General features: G+C 43.2%; 1 protein-coding gene across 1 annotated transcript in view; it reads right to left on the bottom strand.

Moving 5' to 3' along the window:
* RNF149 (ring finger protein 149) overlaps window positions 1-27616 on the bottom strand; it is an 82900-nt gene that overhangs the window by 5542 nt on the left and 49742 nt on the right. Inside the window, exons 3-6 of the mRNA XM_073614776.1 lie at window positions 25638-25706; window positions 19269-19351; window positions 17770-17866; window positions 3068-3263 (exon numbers count right to left, since the gene is read on the bottom strand). Coding sequence (XP_073470877.1) covers window positions 3068-3263; window positions 17770-17866; window positions 19269-19351; window positions 25638-25706 — 445 coding nt within the window. The remainder of the gene's footprint in view (window positions 1-3067; window positions 3264-17769; window positions 17867-19268; window positions 19352-25637; window positions 25707-27616) is intronic.

Here is a 27616-nt window from a genome sequence, read left to right as displayed (position 1 = left end):
CACTCAAGAAACTTGGCTTCAATTACATGCCATCGCTTAACTGTTGCATGTGAAAATACATACACAACACAGAAAACTGTATGCTACGCTACCCATGGCAACCAACCATGCAGGGCAATTAACATATCATAACATCAGGCCAAAGTATGGCAAGATCAAAATATCCTTATAAATAGTTTTAAGCAAATATAAAAACTTAAAAAAAATTAAAGCGGTATTAAACTCAGAAACAAAAATGTAATATTGCAGGTTACCAATCCTTAAGGCCTCTTTCACACGGATGATCCGTATGTCCGTTTTTCATCCATCCGTTTTCGGATGAAAAACGGACATACAGTCATCCCTATGGAGCGTCGGATGTCAGCGGTGACATGTCCGCTGACATCCGACCCGCTCCGATCCGAAAAGTGTAACGGAGGAAAAACCTACTTTTTCCTCCGTTTTCGGATCGGATCGGATGACGACGGACACTACGGACCGTCATCATCCGATCCCCCCATAGGGGAGAGCGGCGCTCTGACAGGTCCGTCGCTGCACAGTGTGCAGCGATGGACCTGTCATCTTCCTGCTCAGCGGGGATCGGCGGAGCTATCCCCGCTGAGCAAGCGGATGTTCACGGGGCGGATCATGACTGATCTGCCCCGTGTGAAAGAGGCCTAATGCTATCTAAACATTTCAGATTTCTGATACATGTCTATGTTAAAATGTACTTGTAGTACAAAGTTTCCTGTTCTCTTTGAATTGCTTCCTTTGTGTGAAATGCCGGGTGATCCTGCCAGTCCCTCCGCTTTTCTATTTTAATTTGACCACACCAGGTATGGAAGCACATCCGTCCACGTGGTCAGTTAGCTTCTTTGCTTCCTACTTGGGAGCACAGTCTGACTGTAATCCAGTGGTCACACTTCTGCTGACACATCCCCCTGCACAGCTCTTCACTGAAAATCAGTGTACTGCTCTCCCTCTGCCTCTTGACAAACACCCCTCCTGCACAGCTCTTCACTGTACCATCATTTCTCTGCCTCCTGCTGACTTTTTTCCCTCATCCACACATTGGAGGTACACAGCTATTGTAATCTGACATGGGGAGACTTCCTCACTGTCAGAATAGAGTGATCAGCACTAATGGCTACAGCAGGTGGCTCTGATTAAGCAGGGAAATCTGTCAGGCTGGTTCCACAGGGATAAAGCATAGGGGAGGATGGAAGGAGGATTGGGGAGGATGGAAGGTGGGTTGGGGGCACTGCAAGGGTTGATTTTGCCTAATCCTTGGAGTTGGGCTTTAAGACTGCTAGGCAGCCTTTGTGGGATGTGAACCATTGATTGTAATTTCATAATGACTTGGCCCTAACACATTTTATTTTAACAGAACATGGATAGTTTGAACTATTGCAACACATTCATAGCCATCCACCAATTTTCCCTCTAGGAGGTAACGTTTATAGTGAGCTCTTTGTCAAACCACTGTTCTATAAATCCACTGGAGGTTTTCAAAGTGTTCCTAGCAGGGGACATATGGTCAATTCTAAATTTTTTACAACATGCTGAAAGTTGTTTCATAAGGGAGCAAGGATCAAAATTTCACAATTTAACTCAGTCTTCAAAAGCTGCTCTGTCAGGGAACTGAATAAATTATAAGCAGATGGATTTAATAAGGGAAGGCAAAAAAAAAAGTGGGGGGTTGTCTTTGCTCAGTTAGTTGGTTGTCAGTCACCACATGCTGTCAAATTGAACTGAAAAAACCTCTACAAATCCTTAAAAAAAAACAAAAAAACACCAGTTATGCACAAAACATATATTGAGATTTTTCACACCCAAGCAAGTGATTACCACCTAAAACCGAGCAGCCACAAAAAATGTAAACAATGTGTACAGAAGGAAATATTTCCATACAGTTTTGTTTCATTTTTTTTCAGTTCATACAACATTGAAAACATCCATCTACTGGTGAATCCTAACTTGGGTTAGGTTAAGGTGGCCATCCACACTAAGCAAGGTAGATGGAGGAATACCACCGCTGGGACATTGTATTCTAACAGCTGCACCCACTGTCAGAATTTGCTTAGCACCAGCTGATCAAGAAATTTGCTGTTAAGTGGGGAAAGCCACACACTGATCGAAATTCAGCCACTCCCTGCTGAATCAGCCAAATTCAGATCAGTGTATGGCCAGCTATAGTGTATTGTTTGAGAGTAGTCAACATCATCCCCCCCAGACCCCCCTTTTTTTCTTACCTGAACCCAATCCGCACCAGCCGCTGTCTTTCCTCATTGGACAGATTGATAGCAGTGGAAGCCATCGGCTCCTGCTGCGGTAAATCAAATCCAGTCACATGGGGGCCGAGTCCCGCTGTCTGTGTCCAGGGACGCATCAGCGGGACTCGGGAGCGAGCCCACATGGGTCCCACCATGGGAAGCAGCTTTCTGTGGGGGCAACCGATGAAGAGGACAGGCCTGGACCACCGGCAAGGAACACCAGAAGAAGAGGATCTTACCTGTACAGGTAAGTATAGGCATGTTTGTTTTTTTAAGAATATAAAATAAAAGAAGGTTTACAACCCCACTTAACCTGTTGCCGCCTGCAAAACACATATGTGCAGTAGCAAAAGAGTGGGCTTTAAAAGCCTACATGCTGCAACTAGGCATTGCTGGGCAGCCGATTATTCTGTGCTGACAGTTCATACTGAACTGTCACAGACAGCACTGAGTCCAGACTAACGATTGATAGTCAGCAGGACCAGCTCCAATCATGTGACCAGTGTGACTGCCAAATCACAGTGGTCACATGATTGCTGATCCTTCATTTACCATTGCTAGATGGCCATGTTAAGTACTGTGTTAATTGCTGTGTTGTGAATACAGCTGATGTCTGTAACACTTCTTGCCCATGTAATAGCTATTAAATGATCGTTGCATTGATCAGTAAAGTATGAATGATGACAGTTTGACAAGTATTTAGTAGTGATTATTGCATAGGATGACGATTTAAGCCTACTAGAAAATGTTAGTTGGATTGAAAAAAAAAAAAAAAAAAAACCACAACACTGGGTTGCCAGGAGCCAAGCACTCACCAAGCAATGCCGTAGTCTCCTCTGCATCCTCCTTGGCACTACTACACTGCTGTAGAGTGTCACCTGTCGAAGAAGTAGGCAGGTTGTTTATTTCACTTCGGTTCTCCTCTTGGGCAAAACTTAAAGTCCCCACTGAGAGGCTGCTGCCAGCAATGGATTCAGGGACAGGGATTTCCAGAGGTTCTTCAGGCTCCACCTGTAATGTTTTTTAGAGATTTATTAAGGCTGCTATAGAAATATCAAGCTCAGATTTAAGGCTTACATACTGATTGCATAGTCTTATGTCACACCAGTATCTCTGCGCACAGAAGTAGAAAACAGAGCTGCAGCATAGTTAAATTACATGGACAGCAATACAGATTTGACTGAGATTTTAAAACTTCTTGGCTCTATCCAAAACAAAGTAAAAACATTTTGGCTGGAGTTATGCTGTAAAGCATGGGTGCTCAACCTGTGGCCCTCCAGCTGTTGCAGAATTACAACTCCCATCATGCCTCTGCCCTTGAAAGTCATGCTTGTAACCGTAGCAGCTTGTAATGCCTCGTGGGACTTGGTTAAGCACCCATGCTGTAAAAGAAGATGTAATCACTCATCTCTCACCTGAGTTGCACATAGATAAATCTGGTACTGCTTCCCATAGGCAGTTCTGAACATTATGAAAATTAACACTGCTCTTCAAGCACAAACAGAAAATAAAATAAATATTTATCATCCTGAAGAAGCCAAACTCTTGAAGTTCCATGTTGCAGTTAAAGTGGTTGTAAACCCTTACATGTACCCAGTAAAGCGACTGGTCTCAGGTGATACAGAGAGGGAACAAATCCTCCTACATAAATTGTACCGGTTTATCTGCAGCCTTCTCCTCTCTACATCTGTTCAAACTGTGGAATTTTTAAAGCTTGTCTGAGCTGTCAGAAAACAGGGGGCGGGGAGCTAAAAGGACACTCTATAGAGCTCAGAGAGCTGATTTGTGGGAAGGGACACCCCCCTGAAATTCACACATGTACAGCGCTAAGGCTTTCAATTTGCTGGAGATCACCATTTTTCTCTTGGTGTCAGAAATGACTCATACTGATAGCAGAGGAATGAAGCAGCAGACAGAAATGACACTTAGTGCTCTTATTTGAGACAAGTACACACTATAGAGGGGTATGCATTGTTCATATTTCATGTCTGAGGTTTACAATCACTTCTAACAACCAATACAGTTTGGTGACAATTTGAACTATTCAAGATTTCTCCTCCCCTGCTGTGAGAAGCCTGTAATTTGTAATATCAGCCATCCATATCATTCGAAACACAAGGAAGGAAATTTATCAAAACTGGGGCATCCAGCATCTGGAATAGATGAGGCACAGCAACCAGTTAAGTTTTGAAAATTAACGATAAAAACTGACTGAACAAGTTGAAGACAGAAGCAGATTGGTTGCCATGCACAGCGGCTACAGATTCTGTTTTCTCCAGATACAATAAATTACCCCAAACACACAAGAGCTTCATACATATGCACTGGTGTAGACCTCAAGAAATAAATAAAATCTAATCTTAACAACATGTAGATAACTATAGTATCAGCCAGGGTGGTTCTCCTCTCAGAGATGTATTTTTAGCACTCTAAGCTTTAAACAAATATGGTCTACCTTTGTCAGGTTTCCTATCCCAATTCCTTTAAGTATCTAAAACCAAAAACAAAAATGTAATATATTGCTTCTTACCAGTCCTTACATGGGATGGCTGCAATATTTTTTTTCAGCACTGTTCCTTTAACTGTCAATAGGTTATCCTACCAGTAACACACACTGAAAACTGCCATGGTACTGTATTTTCGGAAGAGCAGGGTTGTCATCCTAGAACAGAAGTGTGCTAACCCCATAACAACACAGTAACATATATATGTGGCATCCAGGAGGGGGGCTTTAAACCTGGGTGCCGCATATGTGTGTTGGGAACGTGCTCACAGCACACACAGCACAGGGAACCCCGAGTCTCGTACCAACAATTGGGACCCGGGACTCTGATTGGCTATCACAGTGATCACTGTGCAGCCTGCCCATGTGTTTGCTTTCTCTTCTAAATAGAGATACATTGCATCTTTCGCTCCTTGCAGAGAAGAAAGATGTAAACATACAAAAGTTGTTTTTTTTTTTTTTTTAAACACAAGGAAAAAGAAGAAGAAGAAGAAGCAAAATGTGCACTATAGTTTTGTGGTATTACAAGTACTTGTATAGTGCCATCAATTTAGGCAGCGCTTCATGTGGTATCGCTATGATCGTCAGGGTATTTTGGGTTGTTCTTTGGTAGTAGTAGTTTATGGTAGTAGCAAGAAATATACAGCTAAATTAAAAATATATATATTTTTTTTTATATTTTGGGCCAGTTCTTTGATAAAAAAAAAAAAAAAAAAATCAGGAGATATCCATTACTCTTTACCACCAAATGAAAGCCCAATTTGTCTTGGGAAAAAAAAAAACACAAGGTGTTTTTTGTTTTTTTACCACCTGTTTACACAAAGTAGTTGCAATCATATGTATAGTTTTACTAAAATGTCAAAGTTGTAAAATTGGGTCTGGGCAGTAATGTGATATTAAACCTTATTTTAGTTTAAAACAAAACAACTAACAAACATGTTATACTTAACTGCTCTGTGCAATGGTTTTGCACAGAGCAGCCTGATCCATCTTACCTGGGGTCCTCCACCAGCGCTCCAGGCCCCTCCTTCTCAGTGAGTGCCCCCAGGGAAAGCCACTTTCCCTGGGGGCGCCCATGCTTGCTCATTCCCGAGCCCCGCTGCTGCATCCACTGACACAGAAGGACTCACCCCTGCCCCCCGTCAATGGAGTTGATTGACAGGAGCGGGAATCAATGGTTCCAGCTGCTATAAATTTTCCCAATAAGGAGGGAAACAGCAGCGAGAGCTCCTGCTCTTCTGCATGCCGCTGGATCGGGCTCAGATAAGAATAAGGGGGGGAGCTGGGAGACTTCTGTAGCACAGAAGGTTTTTTTTACCTTAATGCACAGAATGCATTAAAGTAAAAACCTTGTGGGTTTAGAGCCACTTTAAGGTTTGTTTTACCCTCGGTTACAAAGGGGTTAGGACTAGAGAACACCTCCTTATAACATAAGGAGGGGGTTCTTCTGTTAATCCACAGAAAAAAATTGGGACCAATGCTAACAGATAACAGTCAGTAGAGGAAGAGAGCACAGAAAATTATAAGCTCACAAAACTTCTGGAAGGATGAAAAGGTTTTTTCTGGGCCCTTAGATATAACAAAACACTTTCTAATATATATTTAACAGAATTTAAAAAAACAAAAAAAAGAACAAACAAAAAAGAAAGAGCAAATACAGGAAAAGCATCGATTCCTGGTATGAATTCTAGGACATAAAATTTGACCATCAAAATAGCCAGTGCAAAGGGACAGCAGGAACTATATAGTAATTATCTGTGCAAGAACCAGTTAGGTAAAAATTGACTTGAATGCATAAATGCATGATACGACCAGTGTGGCTAGAAATTATTTTTAACAAAAAACATAAAAAAAAAAATTAAATCCATCCAAGATATTTATGAAGACTAGGTACTGTTTATTGTGGTTTCCATGTAACAAGTTGTAAGATTGTGACCTTGTGATCACAGTAAGAGGAAAGGTGTGCTGAAGTTCTAATGAACTGCTGTGTGCCTGCCATTGCTGGAGGCGAAGGAATACAAAGGCCCCGATGAACAATGAACAGATGCTCTTCAGAGTCTAGAAGGGTTCCCTGAGCAAGAATTGCCTTGTTTAATCCCTTCATGAAATCTCACTTCAAACAACTTTCTGAACCACAGCTATTTCACTTAATTCATCAGCACAGATGGTAGTTGATTTTACCTGGAAGCAAACAAACCAGGGATTTAATGAAGGCAGACCTAATTTTTTTTTATCTTCACAAGCTCTATTATACCACAGACCATGTGTTCCATTTTCTGGAAAACACATGGAGAAGAACCATCAGATGCCAAATTGTACAGCTAAATGAATGAGGAAAGGCAAAATTTGCTTTGCTGCAGATTTATGTTTCGTGAACTCAAGGCCTGCTTCTCTGGTGAATATCCATCATGCAAATTGATACATCAGGAAAATTTGCTTTTGTGGCATTTTAAAAATCTATCATTTGTTACACCATACCTCCCAACTGTACCTCGGCGGGACATTCCCGCAATTGGCAGCTCTGTCCCGAGTCCAGGGCACCCTCATTCAGGGACAATACTGCGTCCAGGAATTGCCCCCTGGTCCGATCCGATGCCCTCTAAAATATCCCTCACATCACTGCTGTCACTCACTGACAGCCTGTGGTGGACCCCTGGCTTGTGAGACTCCTTTTCCATGAGCCGCTGGCTCAGTGCCCAAATGGTTTCTAACTGCCACTCCGTATCGCATCTAGCAACCAGTGACATCATGAGGAGGAGAGACAGACCCCCAGCATTCACAGCAGGGAAGATTTAACTTCCTCCTCCGCGCCTACTGATTAGCTCCACCCACCTCCTCCCTGCATTGTTCAGCCAGCAGCATGCAGAAGTGCACAAAGGTGAGATGAGTTTTGTATAAAGGCAAGTGAATCCAAAGCACTCACCATGGACAGATTGGGGTTAAATCCTTCAGTCAGCTCCCCCAGCAGCCAGCTTTCTGTGCTGAACTGTCAGCACTTCACAGGAGCTCCAAGTGTGTGTCAGCCTGGAGCTAGCACTGATAAGAGGATGGTAGACAGATAAGGGGTCTGCAGAAGAGGAGAGGACACTGACAGATGAGATTACACCCTCAGAGGGATGGAAGGAGGACACATCCTTAGATATCAGGGCAGGGTTCATGCTGGGATGTGACCCCCCCAAAAGTGAAGGACTACAGGTCCCAGCATGAACCCCTCAGAACTGAAGCTGTGATGCCCCCCCCCCCAATCAGTAAAGAACTACAGGTCCCAGCATTAGCATGTGAAATCTATGGGGTCACACCCTTAATTCTCAGGGGTCCATGCTGGGACCTGTAGTCCTTCAATTTGGGGGGGGGGGGGGGGGGCATCACATCCTTCAATATTAGGGGTTCATGCTGGGACTTGTCCCCCGCAAAATGTGACACCCCCCCCCCCCCCCAGCATAGGAAGAGTCACATCAACAGCCAGCGGCGGGAAGGGCGTTCACTTTCCCGGGGCTCCGGTGTGTCGAACTGGTGGCAGGCTATAGGTGACAAGTGGCACCACTGCATCTGGTGGCAGGCTACAAGTGGAAAGTGGCACACTTCATCTGGTGGCAGGCTATGGGTGGAAAGTGGCACACTTCATCTGGTGGCAGGCTATGGGTGGAAAGTGGCACACTGCATCTGGTGGCAGGCTATAGGTGGAAAGTGGCACACTGCATCTGGTAGCAGGCTATGGGTGGAAAGTGGCACACTGCATCTGGCGGCAGGCTATGGGTGGAAAGTGGCACACTGCATCTGGCAGCAGGCTACGGTGGCAAGTGAAAAGCTGCATCTGGTGGGAAGTGACACGCTGCATCTGGCAGCAGGCAATGGTGGCAAGTGGCACAATGCATCAGGTGGCTATTGACAAGCTCAGGGTCCCCACTGATTCTGCATTATGGCGAGTTGAACAATTTCATTATATATATTACAATGTAGTACAACACCAGCCATTTGCCCGACAAATCACCCCTGCCGCCGAATTCCCCGTCAACCCCGAGACTACCCTCTCCCAACCCCCCCATCTTTTTTTGATTATACTGATTGGACTTGATTAGAAAAGCCACACACCTGTCTCTATAAGACCTTACAGCTCACAGTGCACGCCAGACCAAATGAGAATCATGAGGTCAAAGGAACTGCCTGAAGAGCTCAGAGACAGAATTGTGGCAAGGCACAGATCTGGCCAAGGTTACAAAAAAATTTCTGCTGCACTTAAGGTTCCTAAGAGAACAGTGGCCTCCATAATCCTTAAATAGAAGACGTTTGGGACGACCAGAACCCTTCCTAGAGCTGGCCGTCCGGCCAAACTGAGCTATTGGGGGAGAAGAGCCTTGGTGGGAGAGGTAAAGAGGAACCCAAAGATCACTGTGGCTGAGCTCCAGAGATGCAGTCGGGAGATGGGAGAAAGTTGTAGAAAGTCAACCATCACTGCAGCCCTCCACCAGTTTGGGCTTTATGGCGGAGTGGCCTGACGGAAGCCTTTCCTCAGTGGAAGACACATGAAAGCCGGCATGGAGTTTGCTAAAAAAACACCTGAAGGACTCCAAGATGGTGAGAAATAAGATTTGCTGGTCTGATGAGACCAAGATAGAACTTTTTGGCCTTAATTCTAAGCTGTATGTGTGGAGAAAACCAGGCACTGCTCATCACCTGTCAAATACAGTCTCAACAGTGAAGCATGGTGGTGGCAGCATCATGCTGTAGGGGTGTTTTTCAGCTGCAGGGACAGGACGACTGGGTGCAATTGAGGGAAAGATGAATGCGGCCAAGTACAGGGATATCCTGGACGAAACCCTTCTCCAGAGTGCTCAGCACCTCAGACTGGGCCAAAGGTTTACCTTCCAACAAGACAATGACCCTAAGCACACAGCTAAAATAACGAAGGAGTGGCTTCACAACAACTCTGTGACTGTTCTTGAATGGTCCAGCCAGAGTCCTGACTTAAACCCAATTGAGCATCTCTGGAGGGACCTAAAAATGGCTGTCCACCAACGTTTACCATCCAACCTGACAGAACTGGAGAGGATCTGCAAGGAGGAATGGCAGAGGATCCCCAAATCCAGGTGTGAAAAACTTGTTGCATCTTTCCCAAAAAGACTCATGGCTGTATTAGATCAAAAGGGTGCTTCTACTAAATACTGAGCAAAGGGTCTGAATACTTAGGACCATGTGATATTTCAGTTTTTCTTTTTTAATAAATCTGCAAAAATGTCAACAATTCTGTGTTTTTCTGTCAATATGGGGTGCTTTGTGTACATTAATGAGGAAAAAAATGAACTTAAAGCGGGGGTCCACCTATCTATCGTTTTTTTTTTTTTTTTAGTTCATTCACAAATTTTTCTTCTCAGCATTACATACTCACATATTGTGTGTAATATGTCCGCCTGTGTCAGATTTCGTCGGAAAGAATAACTTATATTATTCACTGCAGGTGGTTTCCATCTTCATTGTGGGCATTTGAAGCCCACAAGCATTTATTTCCTGGATGTGGTGAATGCTGTGCTCCCAGCATTCACCGCTCGTTCCCGCACATGCTCAGTGGCATCCTGGGAAGCCTGAGACTAGCTCCCAGGACTCTGGGAGAGGCTAGAAACACGCCTACTCCCACGGGAGGAGAACCAGGAAGTGCAAAGAAGAATAGAAAAATAAATGGTAATTACGGCGATTTAAATTTTTTTAAACGGCATGTCAGCATCTAGGCAAGGAAGAGAATACATACAGATATTGTTCAAAATTTGGGTGGAAACCTGCTTTAAATGATTTTAGCAAATGGCTGCAATATAACAAAGAGTGAAAAATTTAAGGGGGTCTGAATACTTTCCGTCCCCACTGTATACATACATACACACACTCGCACTGGAAATAAACAATATTAATTAAAATTAATTAAAAAATATATAATAGTGATTGCAGCTGCTGTACACAAAGTGCTTTTCACTTGAATGAAAGAAAAATTATTATATATAATGTATAATTACAGCACTCACAATAACCTCACAAGTGATTCAAAATACGTTGGAGAATCTGGGGAAGAACCTCGGACTCTTCTGTGAATTGCCACATATGGCCAGCATTTTAGCTTGAATGACCCCTAGGAGTCCATTTCTTCTAGTGAGTGGGGACACAGGAGGGGTGTGTGGTGCACCCAGAAGTTTGGAGCACAACGGCACTTTATTAATTGGAACACCTATGCACAATATACATGGACTTTTTTCACATTTGAGGTTTCTTTTCACTTATTATTTTGATTCACTTGTGATGTTATTGTGAGCGCTGTAATTATATGTTATATATAATATTTTTTCAGTGCTGCCAAGGGCTTCCTAAAATCAGCCATAAATGTAACGAAATTTGGCCAGTTCAGCAGGGACCGGACAAATTTTGATCCATGTAGGGGCAGGCTAGTTGGACACATGTCAATCTATTGATCGACTTGTGTACAACCAGCCTGCTGGTTTTTCTCTGAAGGATCAGTGTCACAGCTATAGCCGGCAACACTGATCAATGTATTATGACAGCAGAGAAGGTTCTCTGCTGTTACATAATTGGTAAGGTTGAATAAAGACAATAGTCCATCCAGTTCAACCTGTGTAGGTGTACGTGTGTCCGAGTTTATAATTATTTCCAATATCCCTGCCCTGTATGTTGTATTCATTAAGATGCACATCCAAGAATCTTTTAAAAATATCCATACTCCCTGCTGCCACCACCAATTGTGGAAGAGAGTTCCACAGCCTTATTGCCCTGACAGTGAAAATCCCTTTGTGCAGTTTAAGGTTAAACCACTTCTCCTCCAATCTCATTGTGACCCTGTGTCTTCTTGCACTCCCTGAGACTGAATCGTTTATTTCCTATGCTGGGATCCCCATTGAGGTATTTGTAAATCGCTATCATGTCCCTTCTGAAGTGTCTCTTCTCAAGCGAGAATAAATTTAGTGCTTGTAGTCGATCCTCGTAATTGAGGTCGTCCAGGCCCCTTATTTGGTTGTCCTTCTTTGGACTCTCTCCAGTTCCAGCACATCCCTTCTGAAGGATTTCCCCATCCATATTGAATATGTGAATGGAATCTTTTTTTTTTCCCCCCATTCAACTTCAACCTGCTTGTTAAATTATCAGCGTACGGGCTGCCTAACCCTAGTTTAAAAATCCAACTTGCCCCCTTCCCCTCCCGCCATGGCTGAGCCGAGAACAGCTTTGAGGAAGTTGGCCAATTCATAAGTGCAGCTTGTCTTAGCTGTGAGCAATTTCCCATGACAAGCAGTGGGATGCAGAAGCTGACCCCACCCCCCTGCATTCCTCTTGCCGTGGCTTGTTTGTGGAAAGTGCTCACAGTCAAAAGAAGCAGCACTTATAAAAGCAGCCTCCATCAAAGCTGTTGTCGGATCAGCTGCGGCAGGAGGGGAGGGGGGCAGGTCAGACCTCTTAACTAGGGTTAGGAAGCACTTAGCAACATGAGACAAAGTACTACTTGCATTTTGTCCCAAGGGGGACAGGGCTGTAATAAAAACATTATAATGACAGATCTTCATTAAAGGTTTTTACTATTTAGGCACAAAGATGCTGACTAAGCCTCAATATTCTTCATTCCTTTCTTCTATTTGAAAATGTGCCAATAAAAGTGGATGAAGGAAGATCAGTAAAACAGAGAAGACGAGTACCGATGCTAAGTGAGGCGCTGCTCAAAATTTTTTTTGTATTTCAGGCTACGGGGGGGGTAGATCCTCCGATTAAATAGTTTTCATATATTGTTGTTTGAGATTTTACTGTGTATAGTGACCCTAAAGTGGTTCTAAACTCAAACAGTTTTTTACCTTAGTGCATTCCCTGCGGTAAGGTAAAAAACACTCTAATATCGCCCCCCCTCCCCCCCCCCCCCGCCACACGCTTACCTGACTGAGTCACCGTTCCTGTGCTGTTCTGGCTTGCAGCACGGCTGTCCTCACTTCCTTGACTCACAGGAGTCACAGGCTAAGCCCTACAGTCTTTGCAAGGCCATTGGCTATTTTGTCTTTTCTTTATGGTGTAAGAAGTGCAGCTGCGTAAGGTGTACATAGCTAGACGACAACCAGTGAATATATGGTCTCAGACATACTCATAAACCCATATTTTTTCACAATAGAAAACATATCAAATCAATCAATATGCATTTCTCCTGTGTATTTCTTACACTGAACTTCTGCTATGATCTCTAACATCCAGTGAAAAGACAGGAAAGTAACCACATGACTTCAGCATGCCAAATTATGCTGTGTGGAACAGCCAATCCTGGCAGAGCAGCAGAAGAAAGGAGTGGGGGTGGGAATTAAAAAATAATGCATGTCTTAGGCTAATGCACAAGATATTTAAATCTCCTGTCACTCACAGCAAGGGGGAGGATTTGACAAAGTTTTTCTCTGTTTGTCAAGATTTATCTCACCAGGATTGCTCAGAGATGGATTAACTCTTTGTGGCAAGACTGGGCTCAAACGATAGGAAATCTTATACTCTATATTATGACATAAAAAAAAAAAAAAAAAATCTGGTTTACATCTACTTTAATGCATCCTATGCATCAAGGTGAAAAAAACACCTGGCAGTGACGGGCCCTCACACCCCCGCCCCCCCGTTTTACTTACCTGAGCCCTGTATTTCTTTCGACGGAGACGTGCTGTCCATCCTCCATCTCTCCACGGAGTCCCGGCTCTCGATTGGATAGATTGATAGCAGCGCAGCCATTGGCTCCCGCTGCTGTCAATCAAATCCAATGACGCGAGCGCCGGGGGGGGGTGGGGCCAAGTCCAGCATTCGTGTCTATGGACGCAAATGCTGGACTCGGAAGCGCGCCCGCAAGGTAACCCCCCTAGGAGAGCGCTTCTCCTAGGGGGTTATCTGATGTGGGGAGGTACTGTGAGCCGCCGGGGGAACACAGAAGACGAGGTTCGGGCCACTTTGTGTAAAACGAGCTGCACAGTGGATGTATGATATGTTTGTTCTTTTATTTAAAAAAAAAAAAAAAACCCTTACAATCACTTTAACAACTTCAATACCTAGCACTTTCACCTCCTTCCCGCAAAGGCCAATTTTCAGCTTTCAGTGCTCTCACACTTTGAATGACAATTGCGTGGTCATGCAACACTGTACCCAAATGACATTTTTATGAGACATATGGAGTTTTCTTTTGGGGGTATTTAATCACCACTGGGTATTTTATTTTTTTCTAACCAAACGAAAAAAGATTGACAATTTTGAAAAAAAATATGTTTTTCTTAGGTTTCTGTTATAAAATCTAGCAAATAAGTAATTTTTTTTCACTGATGTGCTATGATGAGGCTGCCCATGGACGCTCTCCCAGAACTAGAGAGCCGCGATGTAGCCACCTTTCAGCTACAGCCTAGTAATGAGGTGGTTAAAGCTTAAAGCGGAGTTCCAGCCAAAATATGACTTTTAAGATAAAAATACCCTTACAATACTCATGCCTCGTGCAATGTAACAAAGGTATGCTGTAAACTATGCCCAGTTTTCCATTTGTGCAGCATCATTTTCTTACTTTGGGAAGATCCTGCACAGTGTGGCCATCACCAGTGTGGGTATCTGAAGCCAGTGTCCTCCTTCCTGGATTCCATGCATGCTGGCTACCCAGCATGCACCTGCCGATCTCGTGCATGTGCAGTGCGGTGCAATCTTGGTCAGCTTGCCATGCCAAGCTGCTCAAGAATTTTCATAGACGCAAACGTTAAATATTACGGGAGCAGTGCCATGCCAAGCTGACCAATAAGGTGAGTGAACAGGAAAAAAAAAATTGCCAATTCTTTTTAACCCCTTTCTGACCAGCCGCCACAGTCGTACTGCGGCAGGTTGGCTCCCCTGGGCAAAACGACCTTACATCGGTTCGCCTTTTGACCACTAGCAGGTGGGCAGGGGGGGGGTGCATCCGTGCCTACGGCTTGCCGCCAGACCTGATGCGAGTGCCCGGCGGGCGCGATGACCGTTGGGCACCTGTGATCGCTCATGACATCGCGAGAACCAGGATGTGTGTGTGTAAACACACAGATCCCAGTTCTATCAAGGGAGAGGAGACTGATCCTGTGTTCATACTAAGTATGAACACCAATCTCTCTCTCTCCTCCTAGTCAGTCCCCCCCCCCCCCCCACAGTTAGGGAACCCCTTGATCGCCCCCTAGCGTCAACCCCTTCCCTGCCAGTGACATTTATACAGTAATCAGTGCTTTTTATTAGCACTGATCGCCGTATAATTGTCACTGCAAAAATTTGTCAAAAGTGTTTGATCTGTCCGCCGCAATATCTATTTGTGGGAAAAAAAGGACGACAATTTTGTTTGGGTAGAGTGTCGCACGACCGTCAGTTAAAGCGGCGCAGTGCCATATCGCAAAAAATGGCCTAGTCGTTGAGCAGCCAAATCTTCCAGGGCTGAAGTGGTTAAGGGTGCACATTAGTGCTGCATGGTGAGGAGTGAAAAATGTGGGAAGCACTTCGCTTTAACTCCAGGAATTCAGCTACTTTGTAAAAACTGCAGACTTATCTTTATTATTTACATGCAAGTTAAAATTATCATGCAAAGAAGTAGCCATATCTAAACAGGATCCAGAAATGCCACTGTCTTCTCTAGGTCAACGCTCATTTAAAATAGTCTGTTGCAAAGTGTAAAACTATTCTTGGCAGATGGATCAAAATTTGACATTCTTTTTGGCAACCAACCATAGGCGTTGCGTCCTCTGGACTAGAGAGACCTTTCGGCTTATCAGCGCTCAGCCTGCATCTCAGCTTGAACATCTGGAAAGGCACCATCAATGCTGAAAGATCTATCCAGGTTTTAGAGCCGCATATGCTACCATCCAGTTGATGTCTTTTTCAGGGAAGGCCATGGATAATTCAGCAAGACAATGCTAAATTGCATACTGAATCTATAATAACTGCATGGCTTCATAGTAGAAGTGTCCAAGAGCATAACTGTCCTGCCTGCTGTCCAGACCTTTCACCAATTCAAAATATTTAGCGCATCTTGAAACGAAACATACCACAAGCACGACCCAGGATTGCTGAGCAGTTAGATAACTATATCAGGCAAGAATGAGACATTACCCTTCCAAAACTCCAGCAACTTGTCTCCTTGGTAAAAGAAAAGAGGATGCCACACCGTGGCAAACATGGCCTGTCCCAACTTTAAGACGTGTGGCTGCCATCACTTTCGAAATTACTTTTTTCCTAAAATGGAACATCTTTTCAGTTTAAGCATTTGATATGTTTTCTATTTTCTATTATGAAAATATGGGTTTATGAGATTTGCCAATCACTGCATTCTGTTTTTTTGTAGATTTTACAGCGTCCCACCCTTTTTGGAATTTGGGTTGTGTGTGCGTCTGCGTGAGTCTGTGCACGTCTGCATGTGCGTGCGTGTGTCTGCCTGTGTGTACAGAGCAAAATGAATAATTATTTTAAACTTGTAAGTGCATTAATATTGGACAGGGAAAGCTTTTTCTACTCATTTTTCTACTCATTTAGTTGGATTTTGATCTTGCTAAAAAGAGAAATATGGCCATACTTCTCACGAGTCACAGGAGTGCACTTACTTTTGCACTCCTGTGAACCAGTCATCTGACAGCAGGCTAAAGCCTGCTGTCAACTGATATCACAGAACCACTCCAGAATCTGGAAAAAAATCTGGATCCACCCGGCTGAAAGCCGAAGACAGAGGTGCCTACCCTCCTCTCCAGCCACCCGCTCCAGTAAACGCTGAAGGGGAAGAATGTAGAGCGGTGACCAATAGTCACTGGGCTCTGCTCAGAGCTGACCAAGAACGGATCGCTTGGCAGGGGACAGCTGCTGCACCACACTGATACTGTAGCATGGAGGGGAGTATGAATATTTGTTTTTCTGGAACCTCAAACTTCTCATTTTACACAAATGTTCTTCCATAAAAGAAGTATGAATTGAGCAAATGTGGAAATTTGACAGCACATGTAACTGTTAGGGCAGCTTCAAACTGCCCTGATCCAGTCCCACTATGTTTGGGCATAGAGGTCCTGTTATGGTGCAGTTTCAGATAGCGCACCAAAGATGAAGGATGCAGGAGCTTTGCTGCGCTTTCTAAAACCACACCAAAACTACAGGACCACATAGAAGTCTATGGGAAAGCACTGCTAACCCACACAAAAGCACAGTGGGGAAGTGTGAAGCCGCCCTTAATGTTAATTCCCATCAAGGCATTATATCTGTTCTGCTGTGAAATGCACCTCCTCTTCAAACAAACAGCTGCTCTGTTGTCAATTTATACAGTATATCCCAAAAAGTTAATTTAAGGTAAACATTATACCAATAACAAAATGTATTCCCACAGGACATTTAGGGCCTGTTCACACCTGAATCAAACAGAACACGTTCCTGTGCTGTGTGATTTTCGCCTCATTCATTTAAGTAGGCTGAAATTGCAATAGATCGCACCAAAAGTAGCGCATGCACCGGATCGCATTGGTACAGTGCTACTATGCGATCCAGTGCAGTAAAACACGTTTGGGGCGTTGTTAGGAAAACGCCGACACCCGCAGATCTCTTACCCAGTGTGTTTTGAACGCAGAGCGGGTAACACGCATGGAATACGGGTATCCCACACCGCGTTCTGGTGTGAACGAGCCCTTAGGGGTCTTGCATACAACCGTATGTTATCCGCCTGTTATGATACCCAGGAGCCACAAATGCAGTGTAATGCATTTCAGAAAAAGTTGTGCGTGGCTATGTGTGCACAAGAGCCGGCACTCACATTTACACGCACATGGGTGCAATTTTCAAAACTTACAATATTACTTTGCCTACTGGATAATCATCAATCACTAATCCACAGTCATGGCAATATTGTGGCACCTTACTAAAAACATGACAGCAGCACTCTGCATTCACGGTAGGGTGCACAGTACTGCATGCTTGTACATTAGGCATCAAAGGGAAAAAAGGGTTTGCCATTATTAGACATACTGATCTAATGCGTTTCTGACTCACCCAATATCCAAGCGCTTTAATAACATCCAATTTACACATTGGACATGTTCTGTGCTCAAGTAGCCATGGGTCTATACATAACCGGTGGAAAATATGCCTGAGAAAAGAAGGAACAAAAGGTATCAGACATAATATGGTCATTCATCTTTGGCCTTAGGCTCAGGTTGAAGAAGGCCCCATTCTCCAGATTCATATGGATGCAACACAGTCGCCATACCAATATTTTCAGTCCACACTGGCACCTTGGTCATCCCTCCAGCCAACTCATCATACACATACATATTATATATAAATCTCCATCTCACACATACATTTATATCCTTTCAATAGAATCTTAACACGTTGAAACTTGCAATGGTCTGGAAATATAGATATCCTCCTATTTTACCTTATCAACTATGATAAAGTCAAACCCAATACGAATTTAACTACATCCACCCATGTATGGTAATTTCCCATTACCACATATAGAATATATACAATCATTTTCATATCTCTTCTGAATTATTAAAATTGTCAGTAAACAAAATAAAAATATTTTTTTTTCTTAGGTTAACATGCATTAGATTAGAACAGTCCCTGTTCAAGAACATCTCCTAAAACTACATTCGTATTAGACTGCACAATTTATATCTCCCATAGGCCCTTATGACTCTGTTGAGACATATCTGATCTTAGGAATTACAAAAACTTTACTGTTAATACAGATTGGGCCCATAGAAGAAACCAGACAACCAATCTTGCTCTAGCATGTTTAGATGCTTCAAAACATCCAAAATATGTGTAAAACACAGTATAAAACCTGTTTTCTTGAGGAATGCGATACAGATCTGACTTATGCTCATACCTCTCAATTGCTGTTTAAAAAGGAGAAATATGGCCAAAGCTCTTTTGGTCATACTTCTCCTTTGGATCACAGGAGTGCACTTAGTTCTGCACTCCTGTGACCCATATTCAGCTGACACCAGGCTAAAGTTTGCTGTCGGTTGACGTCACAGAGCCGATCCATGCTCTGCAGGGATCCAGACAATAACGTCATGTTCCACCCAGATACCTTACCAGCAGCTGGCTCAACCCCTACATAACTCAGCGCTCCAGCAAGCGCTGGAGGGGCAGAACAGCGACTGAAAGTCCCAGACTCTCTGTTTAAAGAGGACCTGAGAACTGGGTGATCAGTGGTCTTTGATCGCTTAGTTCTCAGTGTAGAGCTAGTGGGGGACAGCTGCAGCATCGGATGCATACATGATAGTAAGCTTTTCTGGCATTGACCTTTCTTGCATAATGGTATGAAACTAATATCAGGGGTCATCAACCTCCTGACTCTGTAATAGTTGTACAAGTTGATCTCTGATTGTATCCCTCAGCTGCCTCTGAGCTGCTTTGATACTGAAAATATGACTGTCAACCAACCAATGTCCTTTGTAAATAAAGAATTTAAAAAAAAATTAAAAAGAAAAAGCTCAGATCATAACACTTAAATCATAACGAACAATACATACTTGCATGGAAGAATGCGCACAACATCTTTGGGTTTGTAGTTTTCTATACATACTGCACAATTCTCTGCCTCAATATCGACTCCCTAGTTTGAGGAAAAGAATCACAAAATAATAAGTGGAGGGAATTCAATAACAATAGATCATCACATAAACAGCAGTGACTGAAAGTTTGAAGTCAGTAGGAGAGTCATAACCTGCACAGATCACACTGCAAATATTTCTGAGGACAAGACTTGATGACGATAAGTGGAAGCTGCCTAGAATAAAGGAGAACCTGTTTGCTTAGGTTCATTTAGCACCTGTACTGCAGAACACATTGGTATACAAAATAACTCTTTTTGTGATGGTATATGTTGTGTAAATAAATTGGACATGCTCTGCAAGTGTTACAGTAAAGCTTGACAAACACTAGTAAACTTTTTGGTTGAATTTTTTTTTTTTTTTGAAAGTTTGATTTTGTTATTGTTAGTGAGGTCAAATCAACATTTGTTTTCAACAGTGGTGAGGAGAAAATATGAAAGGAGCAGGATGGAAATTTTTTCCTAGAACAAATTATTTTGCATGAATGTCCTTTAGTTTGGGAAAATATATTCATATTAAAACAAAATTTTCAAGCACACTGTACTTTTGCACAACATTTATTAATTCTCTGTTCTCTGACAAGAGTTTTCATACAAGTGTTTTGAAAATGTACCAGTGTATAGGCAGTTTAAGGGTTAGTGAGAGGTAGGTGTAGAATAGCGCACAAATCTCAGTGCTAAATACTTTGCATTGAAGGCTAGCAGCACCAATCAAAAAGGCCACTTTGCAGGTGAGATAATTTAGGGAAATAGATCTTATGGGTTCAAAGGGTGGTGTTCTCTGGAGCGAGGGGCTAGGGAAAGGGCAATGCAGCTGGCTCTGACTCTAAGTCCTCATGCACATGGACGTTTTTACAGCTGCTTTTTTGAGCTTTTTTTGCAGCTTAAAAAGGCCTGTCTATGTTAGTCTATGGCTTCATGCCCACCTAGGCGTTTTTGAGCTGCAAGTGGCATAGGCGTTTTTAAGCTGTAAAAAAAACCCAGGACCAGTGGGTTCCGAGAGACGTTTTTCAGCTGTAAAAATGCTCTAACGCTGAAAAACGCTGAAAAACGTAATTCACCAACGTTTTTTAGCGTTTTTGATCCATTGAAAAAAAAAAAAAAAAAAAAAAAAAATTTGAAAAAAAAAAAAAAAAAACGCTCAAAAACGCTAACGCGGAAAAACGCTCAAAAACGCTATTACAAAAACGCTGAAAAAAGCTGAAAAAAGTCACTGCTAAAATACTGGCGTTTTCATAACGTTTTTTTAACAGCCTGTGTGCATGAGGGCTAAGAAGCGCGTTGAGAGATGGGGCCAGCTTTCAGACATCTGGATGGATCCCAACAATACTGTCCAGATCCTTCCAGACCCTGGAGCAGCTCTGCCTCGTTGGCAATAGCCAACTGAGAACAAACGTAAATGTACTCACTCCTGTAACCCACAAGAGAAGTATGTTCAAAAAAAGATTTGGCCATACTTTTAAGTCCTGGGCTTTAACAGCCATGCTTTTAAAGCTAGTGAATCAGAAGCAGGATGTAATAAAGGGCCCTGAGACATCAGGTCTGACTTGTTTGGGAAAGGCCGTAGGTTGCCTCCTAATGGTCTGAGTACATCTGTGTACCAGTTTCTCCTGGGCCAGTTTGGTGCAATGACAATCATTTCTACTCTTGCTAAATTTTATGTAGATTTCTACTTAATTTTTTTTTAAGTAGATGAGTTAGAACACACACTGGATAGATTAGCCTAAATGGATTATAAAGACATCTGGTGCCGGTGCTAGAGAATCCTTGGTCCTGGTCACAAATAGGTAAACTTGATGTTGAATCTGGAGGCTAGGATAGCCACATCCGAGATCCCCCATTTCTGACATATCAAGTGGAAGAGGTCAGGGTGAATGGCCCATTCCTCTTGATCCAGGCAGTGGCAGCTTAGGTAATCCACATTCTAGTTGTCCACTCCTGGAATGTGGACCACAGAGATTGCTGGAAAGAAAGTCCCTAAAGGATGGTTCCAATCTCTGTTCACATGCACATGTGAATCTTGTGACTCAAAGCCTGGATTGCTAAAGTTGCCTGCAAGATGCCTTCTATGCATGCCTTTTGAAGAAGTATGTCTTTTTGGTGAGGCACTTGACAAATCTATTAAAGTCCCAGGTCGGAGGGTTCTACTGCCACAGCAAGAGATTCAAAAACTCCCTTAGGGCCCTCTCACACCGATTTGCTTTTGTGCAGCTTAAAGTATTTGTTAACCTAAAAAAAAAAAAAAAAAAAAAAAAAAAAAAAATAATGGATTCTGTTCCCTTAAAGCATGTTATACAGCACAGTGCTTGTGCTATGTATTATGGCCCTTTGTATCACCTGAAATACCTGGCTAATCCTGTCTGGTTCTGCCCTCCCCCTGTAAACTGACCATGGTTGATCATGGCTGCTGAGCCCTGACACCATGGTCAGTTTACGTGCCTCCATCATCCGCAGCTCTCCTCTGTCCTCCTCTCCCCCCCCCCTCCCTGCCTGTAAACTCCTGACAGTGCCTGCCCCCTCCTCTCCTGCTGCTAATAAAGCTATATTTTGATGATACAATCCCCTCTGTTAAATAAGGACATGTGCCCCAATGCATGTGTTTTATTAAAAAGATGCCGATTTCTACCTCATTTCAGAGCGCCTCCCAGCCCTCATGGCTGGCCACTCTCCTCCTGGCTGATAACAGCCGGGGTTCTCAACCCCACCCGTTGGAGCTGTCAGCACAGCAGAGGAGAGTGGCGAGGAATCACATGAGCGCCAGGAGGCGCTCTGAAATCAGGTAGAAATTGACATCTTTTCAATAAAACACATGCAGTGGGGCACATGTCTTTATTTAACAGAGGGGATAGTATCATCATAATATAGTGGCTTTGCAACCACTTTAAGGGCTATTTCACACTGATGTGCCTTCCCGTTGAATTACAATGGAAGGTACCTTTCGGTGTGCTTTTGAAAAACTGCACCAAAGATGCACCATGCAGGGCTTTTCAAATCGCAGCACACTTGCAGTGTGAACAGTTACATAGGATTTAACAGACAATAGTTTTCATGACTGAGATGGCAGGATCAACTACCAGAACAGGCCACTTATTATTGAACTCCTTTTCCACTGGATAGAGTTCAGCAATGCCAAGGCTTTTGCAAACAGCAGAAGTGAGCATATCCACATTTGCAAGCATATTGTGTGAAGCTTCAGGAGTCTGGGGGCGAGAACTTTTGCAACCTTCTCTAGCACACTTCACAGGTCCTCATCATTTCTTTCTAGGTCTGCCTCTTCTAGTTCAGGCATTTCAGGATCTGAGAAGGGGAATGTGTTTGGGAGCACAAAGTGCCAAGGTGGGCGCCAATGTAGATTTAAGTGCCTGAAGCAAAATAACAGGCCATCCCTATGGAGTGGAGTTGGGATAGGCTCTCAAGGTTTTTTTTTTTTTCTGAGGTTGCACTGATTCGGATGAACTGCTTCTTTTGTGGCATCAGAAGACCATGAAGAGCTGACCTGCCAGCGTCCAATCACCTGAAGGTATAAGTCTATAACCAAGGGTCGAGAAATACTCAGCCTGTGTTGTCCTGAACTGTAAAAATTGGGATATATTACTGCACACGTAGTCCTTTATCTTGCCTAGAGATACTTCAGCCCTCCTAATACTAGTTGGTAAAAGGGTCCTAGCATTTTGCTTTGTATTACAATCAATGGATTTGGTAGTATCTCCCTAAGGGATAGTCCATCGCCATCTCAAAATGTCAGACCTCACACAGTACTAGACTGCACAAGCAAGGTAAAGAGCTGAAGATAAATTAAATAAGTCACAGGGATGTCACAGAGGTGAATGAATTACTTGTAATACTTTACAAAGAGCCCTTATACATAATTTTCTGCTGTATAATGTCACAGAGGTTTACTGTGCCATCTTGATACTTGCTTACACTCTGCAAGCACATAATTCCAATCTTTCCTGGTTTATCTACAGTGAGGGAAAAATGTATTTGATCCCCTGCTGATTTTGTACGTTTGCCCACTGACAAAGAAATGATCAGTCTATAGTTTTAATGGCAGGTTTATTTTAACAGTGAGACAGAACAAAAAAAATATCCAGAAAAATGCATTTCAAAAAAGTTACATTGATTTGCATTTTAATGAGTGAAATAAGTATTTAATCCCCTAACAATCAGTAAGATTTCTGGCTCCCATGTGTCTTCTATACAGCTAATGAACTGATATTAGGAGCATTCTCCTAAGAGCCCATTCACACAGGGGCAACTTTGGATCCGACTTCAAGTTGCCCCAAGTCGCCCCTAGTCGCCTCAAGTCGCGCTACATGAAAAAATCAATGTAAATGAATGGATCTGTCTTAATGCACACTACTGCAGTCGCTCCGACTTCAGAAAAGGTTCCTGTACTACTTCAATCCGACTTGAAGGCAACTTGTACCCATTGATTTCAATGGAAGTTGCCTCCAAGTCTGATCACTGTTCATACTGAGGCAACTTTACAGGAAGCAGAAAGGAAACAGAAAGTAATTTCCTCCACTAAACAGCCAGCCCCCTCCTTCTCACACACAGCTGATAAGCTCTGATTGGCCAGTTGTAAAGTTCCCTGTCCTGGAGGCGACTTCAAGTTGTGTTGTAAGTTGCTCCAAGTCGTGCTGTGATTCATACTCAAGTCGTGTCCAAGTTGCCTCCCAAAGTCGCGCTGGAAGTCGTGTTGCCCCTGTGTGAATGGGCTCTTAAGAGAGTGCTCTTAATCTCAGCTTGTTACCTGTATAAAAGACACCTGTCCACAGAAGCAATCAGATTCCAATCTCCCCACCATGGCCAAGACCAAAGAGCTGTCCAAGCACGTCAGGGACAAGACTGTAGACCTACACAAGGCTGGAATGGGCTTCAAGATCATCACCAAGCCGCTCGGTGAGAGGTTGACAACAGTTGGTGCAATTATTCGCAAATGGAATTAAACACAAAATAACTGTCAATCTCCGTCAGTCTGGGGCTCCATGCAAGATCTTAACTTGTGGAGTTTTAATGATCATGAGAACAGTGAGGAATCAGCTCAGAACTACATGGGAAAATCTTGTCAATGATCTCAAGGCAGATGGGACCATAACCACCAAGAAAACAATTGGTAGCACACTATGCCATGAAGGACTGAAATTCTGCAGCGCCTGCAAGCTCCCCCTGCTCAAGAAAGCACATGTACAGGCCCATCTGAAGTTTGCTAATGAACATCTGAATGATTCAGAAGAGAACTGGGTGAAAATGTTGTTGTCAGATGAGACCAAAGTCAAGCTCTTTGGCATCAACCCAACTCGCCGTGTTTGGAGGAGGAGGGAGAGGAATGTTGCCTATGACCCCAAGAACACCATCCCCACCTTCAAATATGGAGGTGGAAACATTATGCTTTGGGGGTGTTTTTCTGCCAAGAGGGTAGGACAACTTCACCGCAACAAAGGGACGATGGATGGGGCCATATACTGTCAAATCTTGGGCGAGAACCTCCTTCCCTCAGTCAGGGCATTGAAAATGGGCCGTGGTTGGGTATTCCAGCATGACAATGACCCAAAACACATGGCCAAGGCAACAAAGGAGTGGTTCAAGAAGAAACACATTAAGGTCCTGAAGTGGCCTAGCCAGTTTGCAGACATTAATCCCATAGAAAATACATGGAGGGAGCTGAAGGTTCGAGTTACCAAACATCAACCTTGAAATCGTAATGACTTGCAGAGAATCTGCAAAGACGAGTGGGACAAAATCCCTCCTGAGATGTGTGCAAATCTGGTGGCCACCTACAAGAAATGTCTGACCTCTGTGATTGCCAACAAGGGTTTTGCCACCAAGTACCAAGTCACATTTTGCGAGGGGTCAAATACTTATTTCACTTATTAAATTGCAAATAAATTTATAACTTTTTTGAAATGCGTTCTCTGGATTTTTTTGTTGTGTTTGTCTCTCACTGTTAAAATAAACCAACCATTAAAATTATAGACTGATCATTTCTTTGTCAGTGGGCAAACGTACAAAATCAGTGGGGGTTCAAATCCATTTTTCCCTCACTGTATACTATATTCGACAAATTAAAGCAGGCAATGTTAGCAGGAAGATAACCATCCTGTAGACAAATGCCTCAAATGGAGTACAAAGTTGATCATGTAAAAAGATGTTTTATCTTGCATACTGAATTTCTTGGTCCGGAGAATAAAAATCAAGCATCTTAGAGGGCAAATACAGGCCAAGTTATTCATCAGAGAAAACCGCTTTAATATCACTTGATAAGTATAGTAAAAAATCCATTTACCTTTTCTCCTCTTTTCACCCTGTGTAGCTGTAGCTGGCTAATTGCTTTTTTGGTTTCTTTGCGGTTGCTCTTGAAAAGCAGAGGAGAAAAAAAAGGATCAATATTTAACACCGAAAAGACAACCTTCAGAAATATAGACAGCACTCCTTGATGCTAAGAAAACAAGTTTTTAATAATGTTATGCTATTTTAGCAATTTTGGATAATATGATGGAGAATGATTGCCGTATGAGGTTATTTCATTAAGAGACCCTGGTCTCTACAGTCTTACAAGTTTTACTCCCCTGCAAGAAAAGACCGGATTTACTTGCCCCTCTGGCATCTTCCTTTCGCCCACCTCTCTTCCATTCTGCAGCCCTGTTAAGACATTCACCTGGACCAGGAGTTTTGGATGCCCATGTCCCCCACCCCAAACTGATTCTTTCTGCCTGCCCATACAAGGCTCAGCAATGATGTAGGGGGTCAGAGGAAGGAACCGGCGCACAGAGAGGGACACATGCATCTGAAAGTCACATGCTAAAGAGACTTTCCAAGTCTGCAGCACTGGAATAGAGGAGAGGTAGGAGAAACAGGCTGCTCCAGAGGCGAGTATATGTTGTCTTTTCTTGCAGGCAAGAGAAACTTTTAGAGCTGTCGAGACCCAATATAATACTTCTGAGGCTTTTCAACAGATAAAGATTGCAGATGTGTGAACTGTCTGATTCTGTGAATTCATACTTTTCATGAATATGCTTTGGTAAAAATCACAGGGATATACATAGCATCATAGAGTCAATAAATCCCAGCTGCTTTAAAAAATTCATAACTTGAATATTTCTTAGAGGATCAGGCAAATCAAAATGTTTCATTTTCAATACAGCCGGACAACTATTTAAGACACAATGGACTTCTAATCCTTTGAACAGTCTTACTCTTAAGTATCCTAATAGAATCTCTTTTAAATGTTAAAAGTGGTTGTAAACGCAAATTTAAAGAAGAAAAAAAAAAAAAACAAAAAAAAACCAAAAAACACAGGTTTATACTTGCCACCTCTGTGCGATGGAGCGACCCCAAACCTCTTCTTCTTGGGTCCCCCACTGGTGCTTCTGCCTCCTCTTTGCGAGTGCCCCTATAGGAAGGCGCTTCCTATGGGGCACTCATGCAGGCTCGCTCCTAAGCCTGGTTGTCTGCATCTACAGACAATGGGGCTCAGCCCAGCTCCCTCATCATCGGCATTGTTCGACAGCAGCGGGAGACGATGGCTCCCGCTGCCTCAGCAAAAACGTATAAGACCAGGAATGGAGAGAGAGAGAGTCGCTGCAGAAGGGTAGATTGCTGGATTGAGTGAAGGCTTGTTTCTAATGGGGCGTACCCACGGTTGGACTTTTCGGCTACAAAAGTCCGACAGCCCGTCCGACAAACTTTCAACAGACTTTTGGCGGACTTTCTAACGAACGGACTTGCCTACATACGATCACACAAAAGTTCGACGGATTCGTACGTGATGACGTACAACGGGACTAAAATAAGGAAGTTGATAGCCAGTAGCCAATAGCTGCCCTAGCGTGGGTTTTTGTCCGTCGGACTAGCATACAGACGAGCAGATTTCTGGGTCCGGCAGAGTTACGACGTAAAGATTTGAAGCAGTTTCCAAATCTAAAGTCCGTCAGATTTGTGACTGAAAAAGTCAGCTGAAAATCCGGGGAAGCCCACACATGATCGGATTGTCCGTCGGACTTTTGTAGCCGAAAAGTCCGACTGTGTGTACGCCCCATTACATTAATGCAAGGAAATAGGTAAACTCTAGAGTTTTCCTAGCACATAAGTGGATTAAAGCAAATTCATTATTTACTAAGCTTGGTCTCTAATCTTTTACTCTAATGAGCCCTGTCTTGCATATTCTATTTGCAGCAAATGTGAGATTTTAATTGGCCCTGCCCACCCACCCCATCTGATAAGAAGAGCAGCTCAACAGTCAATATTAATGCTCTCACTAGACAG

This window comes from Aquarana catesbeiana, linkage group LG02, assembly GCF_042186555.1.
Source record: "Aquarana catesbeiana isolate 2022-GZ linkage group LG02, ASM4218655v1, whole genome shotgun sequence".
Taxonomy (NCBI): domain Eukaryota; kingdom Metazoa; phylum Chordata; class Amphibia; order Anura; family Ranidae; genus Aquarana; species Aquarana catesbeiana.
The sequence above is the reverse complement of the archived record's forward strand: the minus strand, read 5'-3'. Positions and strand labels throughout refer to the sequence as shown.